This window comes from Panthera pardus, unplaced genomic scaffold (assembly GCF_024362965.1).
Source record: "Panthera pardus isolate Hobbes unplaced genomic scaffold, ASM2436296v1 HiC_scaffold_24, whole genome shotgun sequence".
Lineage (NCBI taxonomy): Eukaryota > Metazoa > Chordata > Mammalia > Carnivora > Felidae > Panthera > Panthera pardus.
The window spans coordinates 64,413,478-64,438,195 of NW_026526810.1; the positions used below are offsets into that span (position 1 = coordinate 64,413,478).

The following is a 24,718-nucleotide window of genomic DNA, read 5'->3' on the forward strand; positions in this document are numbered from 1 at the left end:
CAATAAATCCACCATATTAATAGGCTAAAGAAGAAAGTCACACAATATCATCTAACACACAAAAAACACTTGACAAAATTCAACACTCATTCATGGGAGGAAAAAAACAACTTCTCAAAAAGTTAGGAGTAGAGGAAAATTAGCCTAATAAAACCTACAGCTAACATCATACTTATGGTAAAAGACTGAATACTTTTCCCTTTAAAAGTAGGAACAAGGCAGGATATCTGCTCTTACCATCCTTATACATCATTGTACTAGAAATCCTAGCCAGTGTAAGAATGAAAGAAAAGGAAACCAAAGGCATCCGTACTGGAAAGGAAGAATTATAACTATCCCTTTTTCCAGTTGACATGACTATCTAGGCAGATGAATCCACAAAATTCTCAGTGAACTGAGAAATTTCTTTTCTCAAAGAAGCTACCAACAAATTAACCAACAAAACTCCTAGAATAAGAGTTCAGTGAGGCTGCAAGATACAAGATCAAGATATAAAAATAAAAGAATAAAGTGGAAGGAATCATTCTAACCAATTTTAAGACAGTTTTACCCAATTTTACAGTTAACAAAAACATGGTATGGACAGGTGGATAAATACATTGATCAATGGGACAAAATAGAGAACCCAGAAATGGAACTTACACAAATATGCCCAATTGATTTTTGACAAAGGTGCAAAAGCAAGTCACTGGTAGAATGATAGTCTTTTCAACAAATGGTGCTGGAGCAATTGAATAACCATAGGTAAAAAATAAATTAAAAAAAAAACTTCAATCTAAACCCTACATCTTATACAAAAAATAACAAAGTGGATCATAAATGTAAAAGAGGGGCGCCTGGATGGTTCAGTCGGTTATGTGTCCGACTCTGGGTTTTGGCTCAGATAATGATCTCACAGTTTGTGAGTCTGCACTGACAGCATGGAGCCTGCTAGGGATTCCCTGTCTCCCTCTCTTTGTCCCTCTCCTGCTGCGCGTTCATGTATGTGTGCGCGCACGTGTGCCCTCTCTCTCAATATAAATAAACTTAAAAAACGTAAATGAGGAGGCATCTTTGAGGTAGACACCATGAGCAAAGCTCACGCTCCCGTGTTGGAAAAATTTATAGACAAGAAATTATCATTGAAATTAAATGGTGGCAGATGTCCAAGGAATATTGCTGGGGTTCGATCCCTTTACGAATCTTGTGATAGATCAGTGTGTGGAGATGGCACTAGTGGGCAACAGAACAATATTGGAATGGTGGTAATTCAAAGAAATAGTATTATCATGTTAGAAGTCTTGGGACAAATATAAACAATGGGTGTGTTTACCGGAAGAAACCAACTGCTTCCACATGTCCCCTCTCCTAGCACCTGTTTTACTACAAAATACAAATCAGGCTATGCATTTTCTTATTGAACTTTTTTTTTTTTTTTTGCTAAATAAACGTTCATAATAGTCAAAAAATGTAAATGATAAAACTATAAAGTTTATCAGAGAAAACATAGGAGAAAATCATCAGGACCTAGTTCTTGGTAAAGAGTTATTAGAAATGACACTTAAAAGCATGATTGGGGTGCCTGGGTGGCTCAGTCAGTTAAGTATCCAACTTCAGCCCAGGTCATGATTTCACTGTTGGTGAGTTCGAGCCTCACGTTGGGCTCTACTGGCAGCTCAGAGCCTGGAGCTTGCTTTGGATTATGTGTCTCCCTCTTTCTGCCCCTCCCTTACTAGTGCTCTCTCTCTCTCAAAAATTTTTTTTAAAAAAGCATGATCCATAGAAGACAAAAATTGATAAACTGGACTTCATCAAATTTAAAAACATTTGCTCTACAAAAGGCTCTGTTAAGATGAAAAAACAAACACAACCTCTATCAAAACAAAACAAAACAAAACAAAACAAAAACACCAGCAATCTTCACAGAGCTAGAACAAACAATCCTAAAATTTGTATGGAATCAGAAAAGACCCCAAATAGCTAAAGCAATCCTAAAGAAGAAAACCAAAGCAAGAGGCATCACAATCCCAGACCTCAAGATATATTACAGAGCTGTAATCATCGAGACAGTATAGTACTGGCACAAAAACAGACACTCAGATCAATGGAACAGAACAGAGAACCCAGAAATGGACCCACAAACATATGGCCAACTAATTATTGACAAAGCAAGAAAGAATATCCAATGGAATAAAGACAGTCTCTTCAGCAAATCGTGCTCGGAAAACTGGACAGCGACATGCAGAAAAATGAACCTGGACCACTTTCTTACACCATACACAAAAATAAACTCAAAATGGATGAAAGACCTAAATGTAAAACAGGAAGCCATCAAAATCCTAGAAGTCCTAGAGGGGAAAAACAGGCAAAGACCGCAGCAACTTCTTACTCAACACGTCTCCAGAGGCAAGGGAAACCAAAGCAAAAATGAATCATTGGGACCTCATCAAAATAAAAAGCTTCTGCACAGCAAAGGAAACAATCAGCAAAACTAAAAGGCAACTGACAGAATGGGAGAAGATATTTGCAAACGACATATCAGATAAAGCGTTAGTATCCAAAATCTATAAAGATCAAACTCAACACCCAAAAAAACAAATAATCCAGTGAAGAAATGGACAAAAGACGTGTATAGTCACTTCTCCAAAGAAGACATCCAGATGGCTAGCAGACACATGAAAAATGCTCAACATCACTCATCATCAGGGAAATACAAATCAAAACCACAATGAGATACCACCTTACACCTGCCAGAATGGCTAACACTAACAACTCAGGCAACAACAGATGTTGGCAAGGATGCGGAGAAGGAGGATCTCTTTTGCACTGCTGGTGGGAATGCAAACTGGTGCAGCCATTCTGGAAAACAGTATGGAGGTTCCTCAGAAAATTAAAAATAGAACTCCTCTATAACCCAGCAATTGCACTACTAGGTATTTATCCAAGGGATACAGGTATGCTGTTTCAAAGGGACACATGCACTCAAATGTTGAGAGCAGCACTGTCAAACAAGACATGGTATATATATATACAATGGAGTATTACTCGGCAATCAAAAAGAATGAAATCTTGATGTTTGCAGCTATGTGGATGGAACTAGAGGGTATTGTGCTAAGCGAAAATAGTCAAAGACAAATATCATATGACTTCACTCATATGAGGGCTTTAAGAGACAAAACAGATGAACATAAGGGAAGGGAAGCAAAAATAATATAAAAACAAGGAGGAGGACAAAACATAAGAGACTCTTAAGTATGGAGAACAAACTGAGGGTTGCTGAAGGGCTTGTGGGTGGGAGAATGGGCTAAATGGGTAAGGGGCATTAAGGAAGACACTTGGGATGAGCACTGGTTGTTATACATAGGGGATGAATCACTGGAATCTACTCCTGAAATCATTATTGCACTATTAGCTAACTTGGATGTAAACTTAAAATAAAATAATATAGAATAAAATAATAAAAAGATAAAAAAAATTACAGAATGAGAGGAAATATTTGCAAACCATTTGACAAAGGATCTGTCTCTAGAATATATAAATAACTCCCCAAACTCAGCAGTTTCTTTTTTTTAAGTTTATTTTTGAGAGAGAGAGAGAGAGAGAGAGAGAGCAAGAGAGTGCACACACACAAGTAGGGGAGGGGCATAGAGAGGGAGACACAGAGGCACCCCTCAGAAGTTTCTTTTTTTAAGTAAGCTCTGTACCCAGTGTGGGGCTTGAACTCATGACTGAGATCAAGAGGCACATGCTTTACTGACTGAGCCAACCAGGCACCCCTCAAGATTCAGCAGTGTAAAAAAAAAAAAACACAATTATAACATAGAAAAAAGCCATTCACAGACAATTCACCAAAGAGGGTATGTGGATGGCAGAAAACCACGTGAAAAGATGGTCAATATCATAGCCATTAGGGAAATGCAAACAAGTAAACAAAAACTACAAAAAAATGAAAACAAATCCCCACTACATACCTATTGAAAAAGTGAAAATAGGGGCACCTGGGTGGGTCAGTCGGTGAAACGTCCAAATTTTGGTTTCAGCTCAGGTTTTGTGAGTTTGAGCCCCGCATTGGGCTCTGCACTGAGGTGCGGATCCTGCCTGGGATTCTGTCTCTCTCTCTCTCTCTCTCTCTCTCTCTCTCTCTCCCCCCCCTCCCCCTCCCATGCTCATGCTGTCTTTGTCTCTTTCATAATAAGTAAATAAGCCTGAAAAAAAAGTGAAAATAAAAACTAGCAACAATCCTGGGTCGTCTGACTGAGTCAGTGGAGCATGTGACTCTTACTCTCAGGGTTGAGTTGAAGCCCACATTGGGTATAGAGATTACTTTTTTAAAAAAGCAAGTAGTGACAATCTCAAATCTTGCCAAGAATGCAGAGAAACTAAATCTCTTGTACTTGTTGGTGGGAATGTAAAATAACACAGCAACTCCGGGAAATAGTTTAGCAATATCTCATAAGATTAAACATATACTTACCATGCCACTCATCAATCACCACACCCCTGGGCATTTATCCCAGAGAAATGAAAGCTTATGTCCACAAAAACTGATACACAAATATTTATAGCAACTTTTATTTGTAATAGCCCCAAACTGGAAGCATTGCAAATGTCCTTCGACAGATGAATGGGTTAAACAAATTGGTACATCCACAGCAATAAAAAAGAACAAACTATTGTTACATGTAACAACTTGGATGAAATTCGAGGGCACTGTGCTGTGGGTGTCTGTGGGACAGCCCTTCTCAAAAGGTTACATAGTATGATGTCATTTATAGAACTTCTTGAAATGGCAAAATTATAGTGATGAAGAACAGATTAGTGGTTTACAAGGGATAGGAACAGTTGTAGGAGGATGGGGGACACAGTACAATGACAAATAGTATAAGAGTTCTTTTGTGGTGATGGGACAGTTCTGCATATTGAATGTGGTGGTGATTACATGAATCATACAGGTGATAAAATTGTGCAGAACCGCCCCCCACCACCAACATGAGTGAATGTAGTAACTGCTGAAATCTGAATAAGGTCTGGAGTTTAATAGTAATGTGCCAGTGTTGGTTTCTTAATTTTGAAAAATGTACCATAGTAGCATTAAGATGTTAACATTAGGCAAAACTGGAGGGTGGGTAGACAAAAAGCTCTCTGTACTCTTTGCAACTTTTCTGTAAACCAAATGTTACTCCAACATTAGAAGCTTATTTTTTCTTAAACCTTTATTTATTTAAATAATCTCTATACCCAACATGGGTCCTGAACTCTGGGCCCTGAGATCAAGAGTCACATGCTCTTCTGACTGAGCTAGCCAGGTGCCTCTAGAAGCTGATTTTTTAAAAAGGAAAGAAAAAAAAAATTAAGAAAAAAAAATTAAATATTTTTTAATGTTTATTTATTTAGAGAGAGAGTGTGAGTGGGAGAGAGGCAGAGAGGAGAGACAGAATCCCAAGCAGCCTCTACACTGTCAGTGCAGAGCCCGATGCGAGGGTTGAACCCATGAACCATGAGATCAAGACTGAAATCAAGAGTTGGATGCTTAACAGACTGAGCCACCCAGGAGCCCCAAGGGGGAAAAAAATTAATGTGACACTGCTAGGATACCTACTAGAATGGCTAAAATTGGAAAATAGCAGATAGGCAAGGGTATGGGATAATATTCTTTATTCTAGTGATTTCATTCTTAGTTTTATACCCAGCAGAAATAGACACATTTGTTCAAAAAAAGACATGCTCTAGGATGTTCATAGCAGCTTTATTCATAATAGCCCAAACTGAAAACAGTCTAAATGCCTACTCACAGAATGAATAAATTGCAGTATATTTGTATAATGTAATATTATACAACAGTATGAACGAACCACCTACAACATGCAACAATATAGATGAATTGAAAAGACATAATGTTGACTCAAAGAAGATAGACAAAAAAAAAACCCCCACATAATATATTATTTCACTTATTTGAAGCTCAAAAACAGCCAAAAAGAATCTATGGTGTCAGGATAATAGATGTCCTTTGGGATGGTGGGATAAGTTGCCAGAAGAGGGCATGCATGCATGGGACTTCTGTAGTGCTGGTGATTTTTCAATTCTTGATTTCTTGCTATTTTTTGTGAGTGTGTTCAGTGTGTGACAAGTAACAGCTGTACACATGATTTGTGCACTTTTCTGTATGTAAATTATACAATAAAAAGTTTACCAAAGAGCAAACTGAGGCACACTCACACTCATTAAAAAAAACTAGAATAAGGACTAACAATACCAAGTGCTGATAAGGATGTGGAGCAACGAAAAATTTCATTTACAGCTAGTGAAAATATCAGTTAGTACAATCACATTGGAAAGCTGTTTGGCAATATCTATTAAAGCTGCATACACACATAACCTATGCCCCAATACCACCCGATTATATATATACCCAACAGAAATATGTACAAATGTGTACATGTGTTCTCATAAGACAGGTACAAGAATGTTCATGGCAATATTACTCAAACCAAAACAATCCAAATGTCCTTCAATGCTGTTGGAGCTGATTAAGATCAGTTACAGCCCAAAATTGCAGAGAAGTGAACCCCTGCTGTGGCATCCCTCTGTCAATGGGGAACAGGAGCCAGTGGATAAATATTCCAGCCTCCTGTTCCCCCATCCTTCAGAAAACTCTGAACATTATGTACCTGATCTCAGTAACACACCTTTATATTGGCTTTTTCTTCTTAACTGTCTCACTCTTCCACTTCCTCAGGAGTCATGTCTCCTGGAGTCATTCCCCACACAAACTACATCCAAGTGTTTCTCCCAGGGGAGCCCAAACTTCAACAGTACTATTCCATCTATGTATAGTTCACAAACAACACCTATCTATGGTGATAGAAGTCAAAATAGTGGTTACCTAGTGGGGTAATGGTTGGAGGGGGCATGAAGGTTGCTTCTGGGGTGCTGGTAATGTTCCATATCCTGATCAAGGTGGTGTTTAATTAAACAGGCATGTTCATTTTGTAAATCCTCATGAAGCTGTATGCTTAAAATGCATGCATTTTATATATGTATAGTTTAAAAAATTAAAGAATACAGGTGTTGAGGGGTCAGAGAGCAACTCATTAAGGGTACAGTGGTCTTTGTAAGGGAAACTGGACTTACAGGTATTAAAAGAGGTTAATTTCAATGAGCATATGCATCTTTCTTGGATAATGCACTCTCTCATATCCTTGGCAACCAGATATGGATTATTAGGGATTTACTGGAGGCACAGGGAAAGGATTGTGAAATATTACAATGAAAGCAGGGGCACTGAAATTCACCTGCAAGAATGCATCTCCTTGGAACAGGCCCAAGGCATTACAACATTCCTTCAGGTGTGTTGTACAGTCAGTTCTTCAACCTTGCTTGGCATTCAGGCTGTGTTTCCAATACTTCCCTAACCAGAGCTAACCTTCCCCCACTTCACCTTTCACTTTCCGTTTTCATTCATTGAGCCTATTTCTAAGTTTCAGACACAGTGAAACACTTGAGATATATTGGTGAACAGTAACAGATGTGGTTCCTGCTCTCACTGAGTGCCACTCTAATAAGAAAGCCGTATTAATTAAGAAATCATACACATTGATGAGTGTGACTGTAATTTGTGCTACAAAGAGATTACTGGTTCTCTGAGAGACTACTGGTCTACTTAAGAAAGGCAGGGGAGGATTCCTGGAGGAAGCAACACTTGAGTTGAACTCTAAGGATGAAAAGAAGTTAACTAGGGACCCAAATGGACAAAGGTGTGGGGAGTGACCATGGGGAGTAAGAGGCACAAAAGAAAATTTGGACAAGGTAGGTAAGGAAGCACACGGTAGAGAGGCTGGACAGATGGTCAAGGGAAGACCATTTATGCCTGTGTAGACTGTAAGAAGTTTTACCGTTATCGTAAGGCAAGTGAAGCCAGAAGAGCTTTTAAACCAAGAAGTGCCATGATTATAGGTGTGTTTTGAAAAGATCGCTATGGCTGTTGTGCGGAAGTGACTGGAAAAGGATCACAGTGGCTGTGGGTATACAAGAGGGTACTGCAGTAAACCAGAGGCAAGGTGATGGTAGCTTGGACTGGAATGATGGTAGGTGAAGGTGGAGAGAAAGTAAAACGGATTGAACAGACATTTATGAGGCACATGAGTTTTACCAGTAGCAATAAAATATGGCGTTTATTTCTAAACAGCAAATAGAACCATGTGTTTACCTCAGCTGGATACAGGGATATGCATTTTGTTAAACTTGGTTATTTTTGTTTCACTAGCCTATTTCTTCTTAGGAAAAGTGTTATGTGATCATGTTGCAACTGAATTGTGCCTAGGAGATTCTGAAGCTGCTGTTATTCTGAAGTCAAGTACAACTATTCCTCAGGGGGAGGACTGAAGACTACCAAAGTTGCAAGAGGGCAGGAGTGGGGAAATGTGGTAATGAAACCACTGACATCCAACGGGCATTGCAAGGAAGGCAAGAAAAACGAGTGTATAAAGGGCAGGCAGGAGGCTGCCGTCTTGTGTGGGAAAAGTTAAAACAGGACTCGTCAGATACACCAAAGCTGAGACAAAGCCTCCCAAGGTCTGTAGAGATCTAAGGAAAATAAACCTTTGAGCCATTTGTGTGAAGACTGCAGACTCCTTCACAAAGTGAGGGACTGTGCTGGAGGGTTAATATTTTAAAAGGGAAGATGTGTATCCTTACACTTAGGCGAGTGCTTAAGAGGACAAGACAGGTTAAGCTTCAGAGAGGTAGGGAGATGGCAAGGCCCTGGGTATGTAGCCAGGTAGTTACTGGGTCCCACCAGGGGAATGAATCAGGATTGTTTGCCCAGGTGAGAGGGAATGAAAACACTGACAGCAAACACTGAAGCTATCTCCACAGGTGGTCAAATAACAGCGAGCAAGTGAGGATGCTTCTAGACTTCCTACAAGGGAGTAGATTCTAAGAGCTGCTCCTCCTTCCCAAGACACTGAGAATCTAGCTGGAAAAACGCTGAGGGTCAGTCCAGGATGAAGGACCTGCTAAGGACAGAGCAGACCACTGCAGTATTTCCAGCAGTTAAGCAGACAACCTTCTGGCAACTACACCCCGGCAGCTTCCAGGACCCTGTGAATGACCTAGCTGCCACTATAGAACAGCTTCTGTGGAGTCCACATAAAGTTCTGGGGAAAGGGCAGGTTTGACTGGATGAGGAAACTAACAAAATGTAGTAGCATGGGTTCTGAGTAGGGAGAGGAATACTGTGAGAGAGGGTGGGCTGGCAGCTGGCTCTAGCTCATCTAGCAGACCACCTGGCTCCACTACAAGCCCTCTGGTAAATCCCTCCAGGAGGGCCAAGAGGGTCTTTAAGTGTCTCATCTCTCTCTAAAGCAAGTATCCTTTAGGGCAGGGACAAAATAGGCAAAAGGTTATCAGACTCCAAGACTTTATGATCCATAGGAAGATTTTTTAAGTCTGGATGGGAACTAGTAAAGCTGTTAACCAAGCTGGAAATGGGCACGGGGTTTGTGAGTCATTGAACTTGACAGGTAGATTCTCAGGCTCAAACTTTTGCCTGGGGTGGGGGTGGGGGGCTCCTTATGTCCCAAATTCACACCAGAAACTCATTATTGTGGCTTGTAAGTTTGCAGCAGTACCTCAACCTGTGTCACTGAACACCCTTTCACATTAATAAATCTTTTGGGGTAAAGATCAAGCCTTTTTTAAAGGACACTCTTGCAATGACACTGCCAGGTGCTTCTAATGGACCTTGCAGGCATAAAGATACAGGGTCAAAGTTGTATAATCAGAGTGTTATCCTGAAGAAAATAATTTTTACAAGATATTTGTTAAGTTTGTTGCTTGAGATAGAATAGTTTAAAATAGTGCCTCTGGGTTACCCAGGAAGAGCTAAGGAAAACGGGTGAGAGAGACTATATTCTTAGGTGTTTTTCAATAAGATGTGTTATAATTGTTACGTCTATGAATCCCTCCTAGTATTCAGTGTACAGAATCGAGAGAAAAATTGTAAGGATGTTTTTCTTCTTTTGTTAAATTTAAGAAAGAGAGTGCTGGGATCCTAAAGTCTGATATCCTGGTTTGGTAACAGGTGTCAGTTTTTGGGATTCAGGATGTAAGCTCAAAGATACCATTTTCTCTCCTAAGGTCCAAAATCCTTGGTCAAGTCAGATCACAGGTTGAAATGTTGGTGCTAACATAATTATGGGGCATTCAACAAGGCACTTAATCCGAAACTCTCTGAAACACAGAATTACTTCCATATATATATATATATATATATATGGAATATAATCCTGTATATATATTGGATTATATAATCTAATACAATGGGATTGTGTGAAAATCAGTAAGACTGTGTTAAATGCTTGCCCAGCATCATGCTTGGATGGATGCCTTGGGCCCCCCTGACAAGATTATATCTTGCGAGAAGCATTGCTTAATGAAGTTGGCAGACTAAACTTGTAGCTGTGGATGTCCTCATACTCTTGAATACTGTAGGGCCTAGGGCCTAGAAATGTCTTCAATGAACTCAGGGCATGAAACAACTTGTAAAGTCACATTTGTTCACTAAGTCATCTGTACTTGTTTGAAAACTGCTCAGTATTCTCTAGCACTACACTATCCAATAAACTGGCCACATGCTACCTGTGGCTATTTAAACTTAAATTAAAAATGAATAAAATTTGGGGCGCCTGGGTGGCTCAGTTGGTTGAGCATCCGACTCTGACTTCAGCTCAGGTCATGGTCTCAAGGGTTGTGGGATCAAGCCCCTTAAGATTCTTGCTTTCTCTCCCTCTGCCCATCCCCTGCATTGTGCTAATAAAAAATAAAAGTAAAAATTAGAATCCAATTAGTCACACTACCTACATTTCAAGGGTGGCAGCCACAGGGCTAGCATATTGGTCAATGCATTATGAAATAATTCCATTACAGAAAGCTCTACTGGACAGTGCAATAGCTTTAAGAATGGTGGATGGATAAAATTGGGCTTACTTTAACATGTGTCTCTCTTCCAGCCGTAGCTTTTCTCAACTTATAACCCTACCCAGACACCTCCCCCTCTTCAGTGCTTTCTATACTTTGGCCATAGATTTCAATGCAGGTACACTCTCACCCTTTCACCTGACACTTTCATTTTTTAAAATAATGCGTTGCCACCATACTTTCTTACTGTAAGCACTTCTCTTAATCCACTTAAGTCCCAACTGAAGAGATTTAATTGGTCTGGAATGTACACCTGGGTGTCAGGATTTTAAAAGCTCCCTTGGTAATTTTAATGCACAACCAAGGTTGAGATCCACTCAACTAATAATTATTTTAAAACTGTTTGTGAAGAGGCCAGCCTGCAGGAGTCATTTTGCACAATCAAATCTTGGGCTTCTATTATGTAACTGCTTTGCCTTTTCGCACTCCATTATACTGTCCCTTCTTTCTATTGTAGTTCTGACTTAAGTGCGGGGTGGGGGAGGCTGACTAGCTCTCAACAGGGCTTTAAACAGGTTTTGCTTTTCCAAATTGGGATTTTAAGTTTTTGGATTAACTTGAAAGTTACTTATGAACCATATATTGTTTTGAGGCCTTCTTTATTAGGACTAATTTGATTAAAATTCAAATAGGTATTTTCCAACACTCCTACTTTAGTCACCCCTCTAAATATTTGGAATTGTCATCCCAGTCACATATATATCTAAAATCTAGCCTTTTCTGTACAGTTTAGCTGGGCAGATTTTCACTTTATCCTAAGGTCTTTCCAAACACTAAAAATTCTCCAACATAATGCCCCATTTGTCAAACACAGTGTAAATGATACCTGTTCTCTATGAGATTCAGCATTGATAAGGCAAATGAAGTTCTTTATAGTTACTTACCAACCCATACTCTGCATATTATATGTAGCTCATTTACTGGTCGCTCTCATTTTATGTCTTATCTGTGTGTCTACTATTGTTAACTGGCTTCAACTCATCACAGTGTCTTTTTTCCTTAAATCTATCTAGAACTCCACTGAATTGCAATTTTTGGTGTGATCTGAACCAGGGTCCAGAAACTCAAACCCCATTTGACACTGGTGCAGCTGAATTTCCCTCACATTCAATAAAAAGGTCAACGGATATGGCTAAATCCTTCATTCTCCTAGGCCACAATGATGAGGCTTTCTGGTTTTCCTAAAAATAATATTCATTAGTTCATCATTAGTCAATGCTGTCACAGGTCAGCTACATGTGCTCAGAACTAAGTATAGCTTTCAATTGATCTCATTAAATACACAGCTATTTCCTATTTCCCAACTACTTCCATAACATACCTCATTTGGTAGTCTAAAACCATGTCTCATCAGTTCTGTTTCTTTACTTTGCATATCATATCCATGGGCTTTGCTTCTCCTAGCTACTTATTCTTTTGAATAAACCTATTGCTAGAAGTCATCCAGTAGACTCCTTTTTTGGATCTTCTGGTTACTGTATGGCTGGAATGATGCCTATTTTTCTATTCCTTCCATTACATTTTTAATATTCATTTGACTTGTTTATTCCCTGGTTCCAATTTACCATAATCCTGTTGTTCTTGTTTACATTTTCCTATTTTGTTATGCCTAGTTCCCTCTGTAAAACAGAGGCTTTAAAACAAGTATTGAATAGTACTAACAATCCTTGCAGTTTTCAGATGAAACTTGAAACTACCTTAGCCAGTCAACTCCAAAGAAGTTTCTCCATTAAAAATTGGGTATCAGGTATGTTTCAAAGCCTAGGGGGCTCAGTTAATCATCTAACTCTTGATTTTAGTCATGAGATAGAGCCCCACACTGGGGTCCAGACTGGGTGTGGAGCCTGCTTGGGATCCTCTCTCACCCTCTTCCTTCCCCTGCTTGTTCTCTCTAAAAAAAATTAAAACTCATTAAAAAAAAAAAGTTTCAAAGATTTCATTTTAAGTCATCTACCTTCTTAATCAATTCCTGGCTGGAAACCATTCTTAAAAGCTTCCAAGCTATTTTTTCTTCTATTTCTTGGCATATTGGGGGAAAAAAGGAAAACATTATTCTGAATTTTATACCCAACAAATACATCACCATATTTTACTGTTTTAAATCTTCTACTGAATAGCTTTAAGGTCCTGGAATTTGAGATTGTTGTTACCCAGAATTCCCTCTAAACAATTAGCTGAGTCTGAAACTCAAGCTTTTCATCCTTACCTGCACTGCTAACAAAGCCCACCACTTGCTCTGCCTAGATTTCTATTAAAACTACTCCAATCTCTTTCCTGGGGCCCAAAGTTAAGTAACATAACAGTGACTATAAACCTTCATTAGATCGGTGGTAAGACGATGGCCTCTCTTTTTTTAAAAAAAAGTTTGTCATCTATCCATTTCATCAGATTGCAAGATGTAGAACTATATGCTATTTCAATCATGTTTCCTTTACTTTTGTACAGTTTTGGCCTTGGAGCCTCAATTTCAAAGTATTAAAAGAGTACACCTATGACTATAGAATTCTACAGTATTGTTCTTAGTTCTAAGAGGATCTTCAAGTATGAAATGATTCTTCCCCATCAAGATAAACTAGAGGTCTCTTGGCATTGTATCAATAACCCTATGTGTATATGTTTTCTAACAGCATATGATCATTTCTCTAAGCTTTCTGCAGTTTCTTTCAATATTTGGTTTCATACGAAATTATAAAAGTGGGTATTTTTAGGCCTGGCCTGACTAGTCTATTACCTTTTAAGTACTGATGGCTAACATTATAACCTTAAACAGGTTTTATTAACATCTTAGAACCGTGTCCCTTTCTTCTAAGCATCCAATTTATTTTCTTGTTGGGAGTTATGTGCCGAAAGGGAGTTTGTGTAACATGAAATCATGTCAGATCAGAAACAGGGTGGGTAAAAAGCTACTTTCATACTGTGGACATGAGGTCCAAAGGTAGTCCATAGTTCAGCTCTTCCTTCTTTTCTGCTTTGTCACCTGTTACATAAAATGATTTATGGAATTCTAATAAATAGGACAGGACTTCTCCTAGTAGGCTGGATACAAATGCCTTGTTGCAACAACTTTTCTGGGGAACCCAAGGTTTGTGTGAATGATAGTAGTCTAAACTAACGATGTTTTTGTCCTGTTCGGCTGGAAACTGAAGTATAAAACATAAATAAACTGGACCTTTCAGGATTAGGCAAACATCACAAATCTAGAAGCTGTTTAATAAATCTGTCCTTAGAAGTCTGGGTGCTAATTAGTATCGTGACTAAAAATCACAACAATTAATCATATTGGCAAAGGCGCAAAAATTACTTACAGGGATTAAACCAATTTAAAGTAAAATACATGTTCTCAGCAACCTTGCAAGGTTATTATATACTATAGAAGAGAAGTAAAGAAAGAGCTTTCCTATTTTTAGTAACAGTGAGGCATAGACTCAATCCAGAAAGCAACTGGGACTATATCAATTAAAAGGATAAAATGGGAGAAAAAAGAAACTTCGTTCTCCAGTTGTTTCAATTTTCCAAAAATCTTGACATGTCTGAGCCTCATCTATTTAAGGAGAAAACAATTTAGCACACAACAAAAATCTCAAAAAGGGTGCCAACTGGACCACAAAACATTGATGAAAAGGCTTAATGTAGTTCCCAAACCTTTTCATTTGGAAAGAAGAGCCATTCTGCAAAAGAATTTAAGTAACTTGTCTCCTTAACACAATACCCACCCCAATGATACATCGTTTGAGTAGTGTATGTTGGTATGCATAATGACTATGACTCAAAGAAAAATATATTTAGTACATTTTAAGGGTTTTGTGGAAGCCGCTGTGAAACAAAGAATTGGAAGTAAACAATTATCAACTACAAAAATAAAAAACCAGGTTCTTTTTTTTCTCCAAATTCCTGGTTTAATAAGGACTTGTTTATTTTGAGAAAAAAGGGTCCCAAACATCAGGCTGTTCACAAAAATAACCCACAGTATCAACTTTAGAAAACAAATCTTAAGACTATTACACTAATTTTTCTAGAGGATGCATTTGACATGCCAACTCTCATTCACAAAAATACATTGTTACATTTGTGTTGAACATCCCCACATAAGCACTCTTATGTGGGGTATAACACACATACCTCTAACTCAAAGCTCTCTCAGGTGCTACTCAACTAAAGCGATTGCCTTTGCAGTTAGGGAAGCAACTACTGAGCTCATGTATGAATGGAAATAACTGCACTCCCTGCATAACAAGAGATTATTTTGGAGACAGTTGATAAAAACCACACATCCTTTTTATTGTTAAGTCATAAAGAGGTATCAAAATTAAAAGCAAAAATTACAGGGTAAGACTTAACATAACTACTAGGAGCGTCAAAGGAAGTGAAAATGGGACTAGGCGCAGGGCAATATGAATTAATGAACATGGGAAGGACAAGGATGGGGAGAACAGTGAGCATGTGCTGAAGATACTAGGGGAGAGGATCTGGTGAAAATTTTGATCTTAGACAAGCGCCTAGGTAAAGAAATAATGGGACAAGATTTCTAAACCCCACTATGTGCTTAAGAGTCATCCTCGCCATTGGCGCTGTCTCTGTCATCCTCTCCTTCCTCAGCCTCTTTTTCATCATCCTTGATCAACTCCAGCTGTGAGAAACAGACACAAATAGGATGGAGTTAGAGGCACTCCATGTGTCCCTGATCCCCCCTCCACCACCTCTTTCTTTCCTTTCCCGTGGTTTTCACCTGGTCATCCCCCCGATCTTCATTATCATCATCATCCAGTAGGTCCCCCTCCTCAGCAGAGTCATCTGCACCCCCCTCAGACTCCATCTTCACATTAGTCTCATCTTTCTTCAGGGAGCTGCTGCTCTGCTCCTCTTCTGACTTATCATTCTTCATCTCTACTGGGGATGAGAAGGACAAGTCTGTCTAGGGGCAAGTAATGTCCACAGGATGTAGACAATCCCCACTAATGATCACAGAACTGCAGCACAAACCTAAATCCTCCCACACAAATGCCCTTCCCAATTCAAACTCCCCAAGTTTCATATTCAATTGCTTTATATCCCACTACTCCAACATATACCTTCAACTATCTTAGGTGGCTAACCCAACTTTATACCCAACAAGCAGGAAAACCATTTACCTCCTTGTTTGCTCTGTTCTTTCTCAATTTTTTCCAGGCTTTCCAGTAGAGAATCCACTTTTTGCTTTATCTGGGTCAACTCCTTCTTAATGGTCTGAAGGTCATCGCCTTTCACTTTAATACAAACGAAACTCTAGATTAGAATCAACTATACCAGAAAGCTGCCAGTTGCCAAATTCATCCCCAGCTAAACCATATGGCCGTAGCCAACAGAAGATCACTGGAGAGAAATGGAGCCAGGACCATATTCTCCCGGTAATGTGGGACCCTCGGTTTTATAGCTGGTAGCTAAAAACTAAATCTAATGTGCCTGCTCACTTAGCAGTAGAATCTTACTTTTGTAGGCCCGCTAAAGACCTCAATTATATTTGAAAGCATTTTTTGTACTGTTTTTACTGACCTACACATTTCATAAATTTATAAATGCTTAGTTAGCTCCCTAAAGTCTAGCAACTTTTTTCAAATTACCAAGGCCTTGTAATTTATGTAACTTATAGAAGGCAGTCTAAATTGGCCCCTGAACCACTACCTTCTCCTCTTCCACTGTTTTGATAATGCGGAGCTATTTGTATAAAAATTGACTACTGGCTGCACTAATTTCCCTATTTCAACACAAGAAAATAGCAGAATCACAAAACTGCAGTAATACATACACTTTCCAGACTTGGACGAAGATCCTCGCTGTCCACTCTTAGAATTAAAGCCACTTTTGCCTCTTCGTGAGGTGTTTCCTGATACACGCTGGCGTTTTGAGGGAACCACAGCCCGAGCAATAGGAGGAGGAGGAGGAACGCGTGCCGGGTAACTATACATCCTATTGGATAAAAAGAAAACAGAATTCCTTCACAACTAAAATTAAGTCAGCAAGACCCAACAGTGATCTTATACAAGAATAATATTCACTGTCTATTTGTTTCTTTTGGCTAATTTCATTCAAAAGTCCACTTCAAACCTTTCTTCTTTACTGCTTTGAATACTGCAGCTACTTCAAGAAGATGCATACCCAAGGATAGTTGGTTGATCTTAAGGGATGGACATAAAAGCCTCCTTTGTACTAGGGCAGTATCAATAAAGCACTGCTTTTTATAATGAATAGTCTATATTGATCTCTTTTTATACGTGTTACAATACACAGTAACACAACACATAATATATAACTCAAAAAACAAACAAAAACAATCCCAAATAAAGTTCTCACAAGAAGGGATTGCAATTACTGGTGTCTGCCAACAGTGGTATATTTACTGTTAGCTAAATCCCTGATTTTTATTATCCACAGAATTATACAGATAAATCATTACTGCTAACTAGTTTGTGATAACAGACTGAACCACATAAAACTGCCAAGATTAACCAGCTTAGGACTATAAAAAAAAGAGCCACTCAAATGTGTTTGCTGTGTATAAAAAGCCATGATTAATTCTAACAACATTTAAACATAAGATGTACTCATAGTTACAACAAGATGGAGAATATTGTCTGTCTTATTTGCTATTCACTAGTGCCTAAATCCAATGCCCAGCATGCATTCAGCTCTCAAATACAGACACTGGTTGCTCAGTTGGTTCTTCCACTGGGGAAGTATGGCCCTACAATTTGTAAAGAGAAAATTCAAAGCACAACAAAAAGCTTCTTCCATGGGTATCAGTTTTAGAAAATCTCTACATTCCATGTCATTTTTACAAAATACTGTGGCAGCATAAGAAGGTAAGACATAGCAGTAGGAAAAAAAATCTTATAATTCTAGTTCTGCACCTTTTTAGTAACTAACTTAATTTCAAGGCCCAGTTTTCTACGAAAACTACCCACCAAGTGCTGCTCTGCCTAACTTCCAAAGTTTTAAGGAGCAAATGTGATGTATTAAAATTATGTAATTCATATATGTGGACTCTCCCTCTAATATACTTCATTTGTGGCTAATCTCTGAAATCTCTAAGGTTTCAATCCTCCTGGTAGTGAAAACAGTGATTTTATATGGTCTTTCAGAGAATTCTCTTCTCCTCAACCCAATTTAATATAAAATGTTTCCATTATACTTTAACATAGTAGTATTTTAGTTTTTCCTAGGAGTAGCTATCACAGGAACATTTTCCTAAATTAAGAAAGAGCACATGTACATTGCCAAACAAGTGAGGGCACAACTAAATTTTCACTTAAGCAGTTTTCAGTCAAGACCACCCTTGAAACACAGCAGTTATTGATTTGCCAAGTGAAAAATGATGTTAAGAGTTATTGAAGTGCTCATAATTCTTGTTTTTAAGCTCTATCAAAAACAATTTTTTATTCGAGAGAGAACGTGAGTGTGAAAGAAGACGAGTGGGAGAGAGAATCTTAAGCAGGCTCCACACTTAGTGCAGAGCCCAGTGCAGGGCTCAATCCCAAGACCCTGGGATCATGACCTGAGCTGAAACCAAGAGTGGGATGCTCAACTGATTGAGCCACTCAGGCACCCCTTAAGGATCACTTTTATGTTTGAGCTCCAGGAAATAAGAAAATGTATGATTTAGAAGGTAGGGAGGTATTGGTGCTTCTACAGAGGTTGTTGCTCAGTAGACAAATTTGTTAATGAGGAAGAAGATACTTTAAAAGCAGTTTCAGTCAATGATGGTGAGTTAATCCATATCTTTGGGCATGGAACAACTCATGGCCCAATCCTGTTGGATTTAGAGATCTAACCTACCCCTCCTAACCAACCCACTCACTGTCATTGGCACAAGTCTCCAAACCAATGACCTTGCCAGTTCACATTCCTTATACTTCACCTCACTGGAAATACACAATTTCACTCAACGCAGGTAAATCGTCATAATGAAAATAAGGCAAGAAATGCAGTTTTCAAGTCAAATGCTCCAATTTTCAGAACAAAAGTGTATTTTGGAAGATAAACTGTTAGTGCTGAATGGCTTTTAGTGCCATGGAACTTAACTGCTACTCAAACAAAAATGAACTCTTGAAAACCTCTAAGGAAGAAGTTTAAGTAGACCTTCCTTGTAAAATCTCAAAGTGTATGACTGAAAACATGAGGAGAAAACCATACCTACTATAACCCTCAAGGTCAAAGGGATAGGAAATACAAAGCTGAGTATGACACCTTCAAAAACCAGCTACAAATTTAAGTAACCATTTTCCCCACAAGAAAACCTTATTAAGATGAACATCATGTGCTGATCCCCTACTGATAATTGATAAAAGCCCACGTCCTTAAAAAGCCTTCACACAAGTTTCACTATTACCAAAGGAAAAAGCACTAGAAACCCTAAACGGGTTATGACTGCCCCATAAACCAGCAATCTGGACATTAAGTGTTGGTATAAAATCTAGCCAGAATAAAAAGGTAATTAAAATACCGTAAAAAAAAAAAAACAACCCTAAATCACTTCTGATCACACATGAGCCAGCTAATTATCTGAACAGATAAGACAAAGGAACTCTGTCCTAATCTCCAAGCAAAACATACGCCTAACAAGTCATTTATTAAAAATAAAAGTTTAGGGATGCCTGGGTGGCTCAGTTAGTTAAGTGTCTTGACTCTTGATTTGGGCACAGGTCATCCATCATCTCCTTTCATGAGTTCAAGCCCTGGATTGGGCTCTAGGCTGGGATTCTCTCTCTTCGGCCTTCCCTACTCTCTCAAAAATAAATAAATAAACTTTAGAAGTTTACAGAGGTGCCTGGGTGGCTCAGTTGGTTAAGCGTCAGACTTTTGGTTTTGGCTCAGGTCATGGCTCAGGTCATGCATGGCCCCAGGTCCAGCCAGCTCTGTGCTGGCAGCACAGAGTCTGTTTGGGATTCTCTCTCTCTCTGCCCCTCTCCTGCTCGCTCTTGCTCTTTCAAAATAAATAAACTTTAAAGAAATAAAATAAAAATAAAAGTTTATAGAGGCGCCTGGCTGGCTTAGTCTAGCGTGTGACTCTTGATTTTGGGGTTAAGTTCAAGCCCACGTTGGATGTAGAGATTACTTAAAAATAAAAATCTTAAATAAATAAAGTTTACAGAGTCAAGCTTATTAAATGTCTAGATGTAAAAGTGATCTTTGGGTCTCAAAAACCCTGATTAATAGTATTAAATTTCAATCACTATCAAAGCAGAAACAACTAGAATATATTAGTAAATATCTATATTCTCCTGAATTTATTTGTTTAATGTACCATACCTGCCTTCAGGTCTTAAAAATTTAGATAGATTAAAAATGATGGTTTAGGTTAATATTAATTATCAAATTATCAATTCTGGAAATAACTGCCAGATAGCTTAGGCCCACAAATATGTTAAAAAAGTCATTCAAGTGTTAGGTATTTTCTTCTGCTTCATTATGATCTATAATGGGATTTCAAGATGGTGTTTCTTCCTGCTTACCTTTGATTTTCCTAGGATTGATTTTATAGGCTACCATGTTGTTTGGGCTTTGGAATGTGTAAGCATCTCTGAAACTGCTGAAATTCTACAAATGTACCTATTCCCAATAAGGTGAAAAATCACTGAGGCAGAAACAAGAGGAATCTTCCATTCTATTTAAGCTAATCAGGACCAAATCTAAAATGACTGCTCATTTCTAAGAAATGTGCTCTAATTCACTAAAAAAAAAATTTTTTTTAGGTAATCTACACCACACATGGAGCTCAAAATCATGAGCCCAAGAGTCATAACGCTCCACTGAATAAGCTAGCCAGACACCTGAAAACGTGCTTTAATTTAGAGAAATACAGGGGAAATTATGTACAATCCATGTTATACAAAAGGCATGATCTTAAGAAAGTGACAGGAACAAAATCCTGATGAATAAATAGAAGTAATCTATTGGATAGATCTAGATGAAACCATAGAAATCAATGTGACACAATAGCAAATATGTATAGAGTTTAAGAGCCAAAAGAGCAGATTTTTTCCATCCTAGTTCCAGTAATTACTAGTCGATGACAGATACCTCAAACTCTGTACCCACGATGACTCTACACAGAAACTAGCACACTAACAATTCACTTAATTTTTTTAAACTAAAGCCCTAAGTGAAGACCTATTAACTGTCCTGAGTTTGATTCTTGTTAGTGTACTCTCCTATGACAATCTACAACTTTAACTACAGGTTTCCCAACGATTTATCCAGGGTAAACCTTCAGAATACACACCTTACATTACATTCTGTATGGTTTTGTAGAAAAGGACTTTACAAATTTTACTTTATCTTTGGATTGTGTAGACTGAAGCTAAGCGTTGCAATACACAAGACGACTGATACTAATGAATACCAGAATCTTAAGAACTATTCAAGAACCAAAGCCTTCAGCAATTGGTATCTTTGAGAATTAGAAAAGAATATTTCTTTCTCACTTTTTTTCTTAAAAATTTTTAAACGTTTTACTTTGAGAGCACCCAAGCAAGCAGGGGAGGGTCAGATAGAGAGGGAAACACAGAATCTGAAGCAGGTTCCAAGATGTCAGCAGAGACCTACCCAGGGCTCAAACTCATGAACCATAAGATCATGACCTGAGTGAGCATAAGTTAGACACTTGACCAACTAAGCCATCCAGGCACCTCTGTTTCCCACTTTTTATAAAAGCTTCTATGGGGGCACCTGGGTGGCTCAGTCGGTTGAGAGTCCGACTTCGGCTCAGGTCATGATCTCAAGGTCCGTGAGTTCGAGCCCCACGTCGGGCTCTGGGCTGATGGCTCAGAAACTGGAGCCTGCTTCCGATTCTGTGTCTCCCTCTCTCTCTGCCCCTCCCCCGTTCATGCTCTGTCTCTGTCTCAAAAATAAACGTTAAAAAAAAAAAAAAAAAAAAATAAAGGGGCGCCTGGGTGGCTCAGTCGGTTAAGCGGCCGGCTTCGGCTCAGGTCACGAGCTCGCGGTCCGCGAGTTCGAGCCCCGCGTCGGGCTCTGGGCTGACGGCCCAGAGCCTGGAGCCTGCTTCCGATTCTGTGTCTCCCTCTCTCTCTGCCCCTCCCCCGTTCATGCTCTGTCTCTCTGTCTCAAAAATAAATAAAAAAAATTAAAAAAAAAAAAAAAAAATTAAAAAAAAAAAAAGAGCTTCTATGAAAACATATTTGAATGATTTAGATTAACTATTTTCCATTATCTTTAAGACTACCAAAACTTTTTCACTTGACTACAGATAGTGCAACCCCTCAGACTTTTAAAATCATGTTATTAAAAAATAAATAAAATAAAATCATGTTATTCATTTTTAATGTGCTAGAATTAACATAATCAAGCTACCTTAAATGCACAATTAAACACTAGTATAAAATTCATTTTACATGTACACAAATAACTAAAAACCAAAATTTTTACTCAACATCCTAATGGCTAACAAACACGTGAAAAGATATTCAACATCACTCATCATCAGGGAAATACAAATCAAAACCACAATGAGGTACAAACTCACACCTGTCAGAATGGCTAAAATTAACTACACAGGAAACGAAAGATGTTGGTGAAGATGTGGAAAATGGGGAACCCTTTTACACTGCTGGTGGAAATGCAAACTGGTGCAGCCACTCTAGAAACCAGTAAGGACGTTCCTCAAAAAGTTAAAAATAGAAATACCTTAAAATTCAGCAATTGCACTAATACGTATTTTTCCAAAGAATGCAAAAATACAAATTCGAAGGGGTACATGCACCCTGATGTTTATAGTAGCATTATCAACAATAGCCAAACTATGGAAAGAGCCCAAGTGTCCAATGACTGATGAATCAATAAAAATGTGGTACACATACACACTGGAATATTACTCAGCCATCAAAAAATCTGGGGTGTCTTGGTGTGAGCACTCAGTTAAGTGTCTGACTTTTTTTTTATTAAAAAAAATTTTTTTTAACGTTTATTTATTTTTGGGACAGAGAGAGACAGAGCATGAACAGGGGAGGGGCAGAGAGAGAGGGAGACACAGAATCTGAAACAGGCTCCAGGCTCTGAGCCATCAGCCCAGAGCCCAACGCGGGGCTCGAACTCACAGACTGCGAGATGGTGACCTGAGCTGAAGTTGGACGCTTAACCGACTGAGCCACCCAGGCGCCCTTAAGTGTCTGACTTCTGATTTTGGCCCAGGTCATGATCTCACGAACCAAGAGACTGAGCCCCGTGCTGGGCTCCACACTGACAGCAGGAAGCCTGCCTGGGATTCTTTCTCTTCCTCTCTCTACCCCTCATCCACGTGTGTTCTCTCTCAAAATAAAAAAATGAAATCATTTCAATGACATGGACAGAGACTGTCAGAGAAAGAGAAATATCATATGATTTCACTCATGTGGAATTTAGGGAAAAAAGATGAACACGTGGAAAGGGGGGAAAAAAGAGGGAGGCAAACTTTATAACAATAGAGAACAAACTGAGGGCTAATGGAGGCAGAGTTTGGGGGGTAGGCTAAATGGGTGAGGAGTATCGAGGGTACTTGTTACGAGCACTGGATGTTATATGTAAGTAATGAATTACTAAATTTTACTCCGGAAACCAGTATTACACTGTGTTTAACCAACTAGAATTTAAGAATTTAGGAAAAAAAACTTTTTTAAGTTCATCCTAATGTAATTTCAATAGTATATGTTTATTTAAATCTCAAAGACTTATGAGTAGGCTACTGATACGGCGCCTGGGTGGCTTAGCTGGTTAAGCATTGGACTTCAGCTTATGTCATGATCTCAACAGTTGGTGGGTTCGAGCCCCGTGCTAACAGTGCGGAGCCTGCAAGGGATTCTCTTTCTCTCTCCCTCTCTCTCAAGAATAAACAAACTTAAATAAATACATGAGTATGCCACTGACTTTGCTTTATGTAAGAAATGGGGGGGCTTAAAAATGTCTCTGTAACGTGTTTAATTAAGATTTACATTAAAATGTAAATATGAAACTATGTCATACCAAAAACAGATCCCAAAAAACCTTTCATGTTGTAAGAATACTTGCTTTTGTCCCTAAAAATAAATCAACTAGCTAAATTTTTATAACTTGTTTTATTTCTAAAGTAAGATAATTTTACAATCATTTTTATGTGTCTTTATTTTGAGAGAGAGAGAGAGAGAGAGAATGAAATCTCAAGCAGGCTCTTCTGCACTGTCAGTGTAGAGCCTAATGTGGGGCTTGAACTAACGAACTGTGAGAACATTACCTGAGCCAAAGTCAAGAGTCAGATGCTTACCCAACTGAGCCACCCAGGAGGCCCAGTAAGAGACAATTTCTAAACCTTAGTAGCAAGTAGTTTCTCCACAAATATGCTGCCTTAGTTGAGTCTTCTTCAGAGAAGGGCTGAAGTGAATGCAACTGTTAAATTTGTTTCCCTAATACAATTTATGTTTAGAGTGCCAATTACCAATATAAATTTGCATGGTTGTACTTTGTATTCCTTAACTTTCTTCATGTTGCGCCCATTAAGGATACAGATTTGTAGGACAGTGGAAAAACAGCAAGCCCTACTCATATGAATGGTAAAGGGACTGAAGGACAAACCAGTATGCTGCGCAGGATCATTTCATATATAATGGCTGGGTGGCTCAGTGGGTTAAGGGTCCAACTCTTGATTTGTACTCAGGTCATGATCTCCTAGTCCTGGAATCAAGCCCCAAGGGATCAATCCCCAAACAGTTTCCCCACTGACACTATCAGCCTGCTTGGGATTCTCCTCTCTATCCTTCCC

At 38.8% G+C, this 24,718-nt stretch overlaps 1 protein-coding gene and 1 pseudogene across 10 annotated transcripts in view; one reads left to right on the forward strand and one right to left on the reverse strand.

Moving 5' to 3' along the window:
• The first annotated feature begins 1,067 nt into the window (after positions 1–1,067).
• LOC109255733 (small nuclear ribonucleoprotein G-like) lies at positions 1,068–1,335 on the forward strand (annotated as a pseudogene).
• A 13,881-nt stretch (positions 1,336–15,216) lies between these two features.
• The window catches only part of HNRNPC (heterogeneous nuclear ribonucleoprotein C), a 55,927-nt gene continuing 46,425 nt past the window's right edge, over positions 15,217–24,718 (reverse strand). For 8 of the 10 annotated variants that reach the window (XM_053889252.1, XM_053889249.1, XM_053889247.1 and 5 more), the window contains 4 exons: positions 16,742–16,902; positions 16,089–16,202; positions 15,686–15,846; positions 15,217–15,586 (listed from right to left, as the gene is read on the reverse strand). In XM_053889252.1, coding sequence (XP_053745227.1) covers positions 15,503–15,586; positions 15,686–15,846; positions 16,089–16,202; positions 16,742–16,902 — 520 coding nt within the window. In that variant the 3' untranslated portion in view covers positions 15,217–15,502. The remainder of the gene's footprint in view (positions 15,587–15,685; positions 15,847–16,088; positions 16,203–16,741; positions 16,903–24,718) is intronic. The other 2 variants (XM_053889255.1, XM_053889253.1) reach the window with 1 other exon arrangement.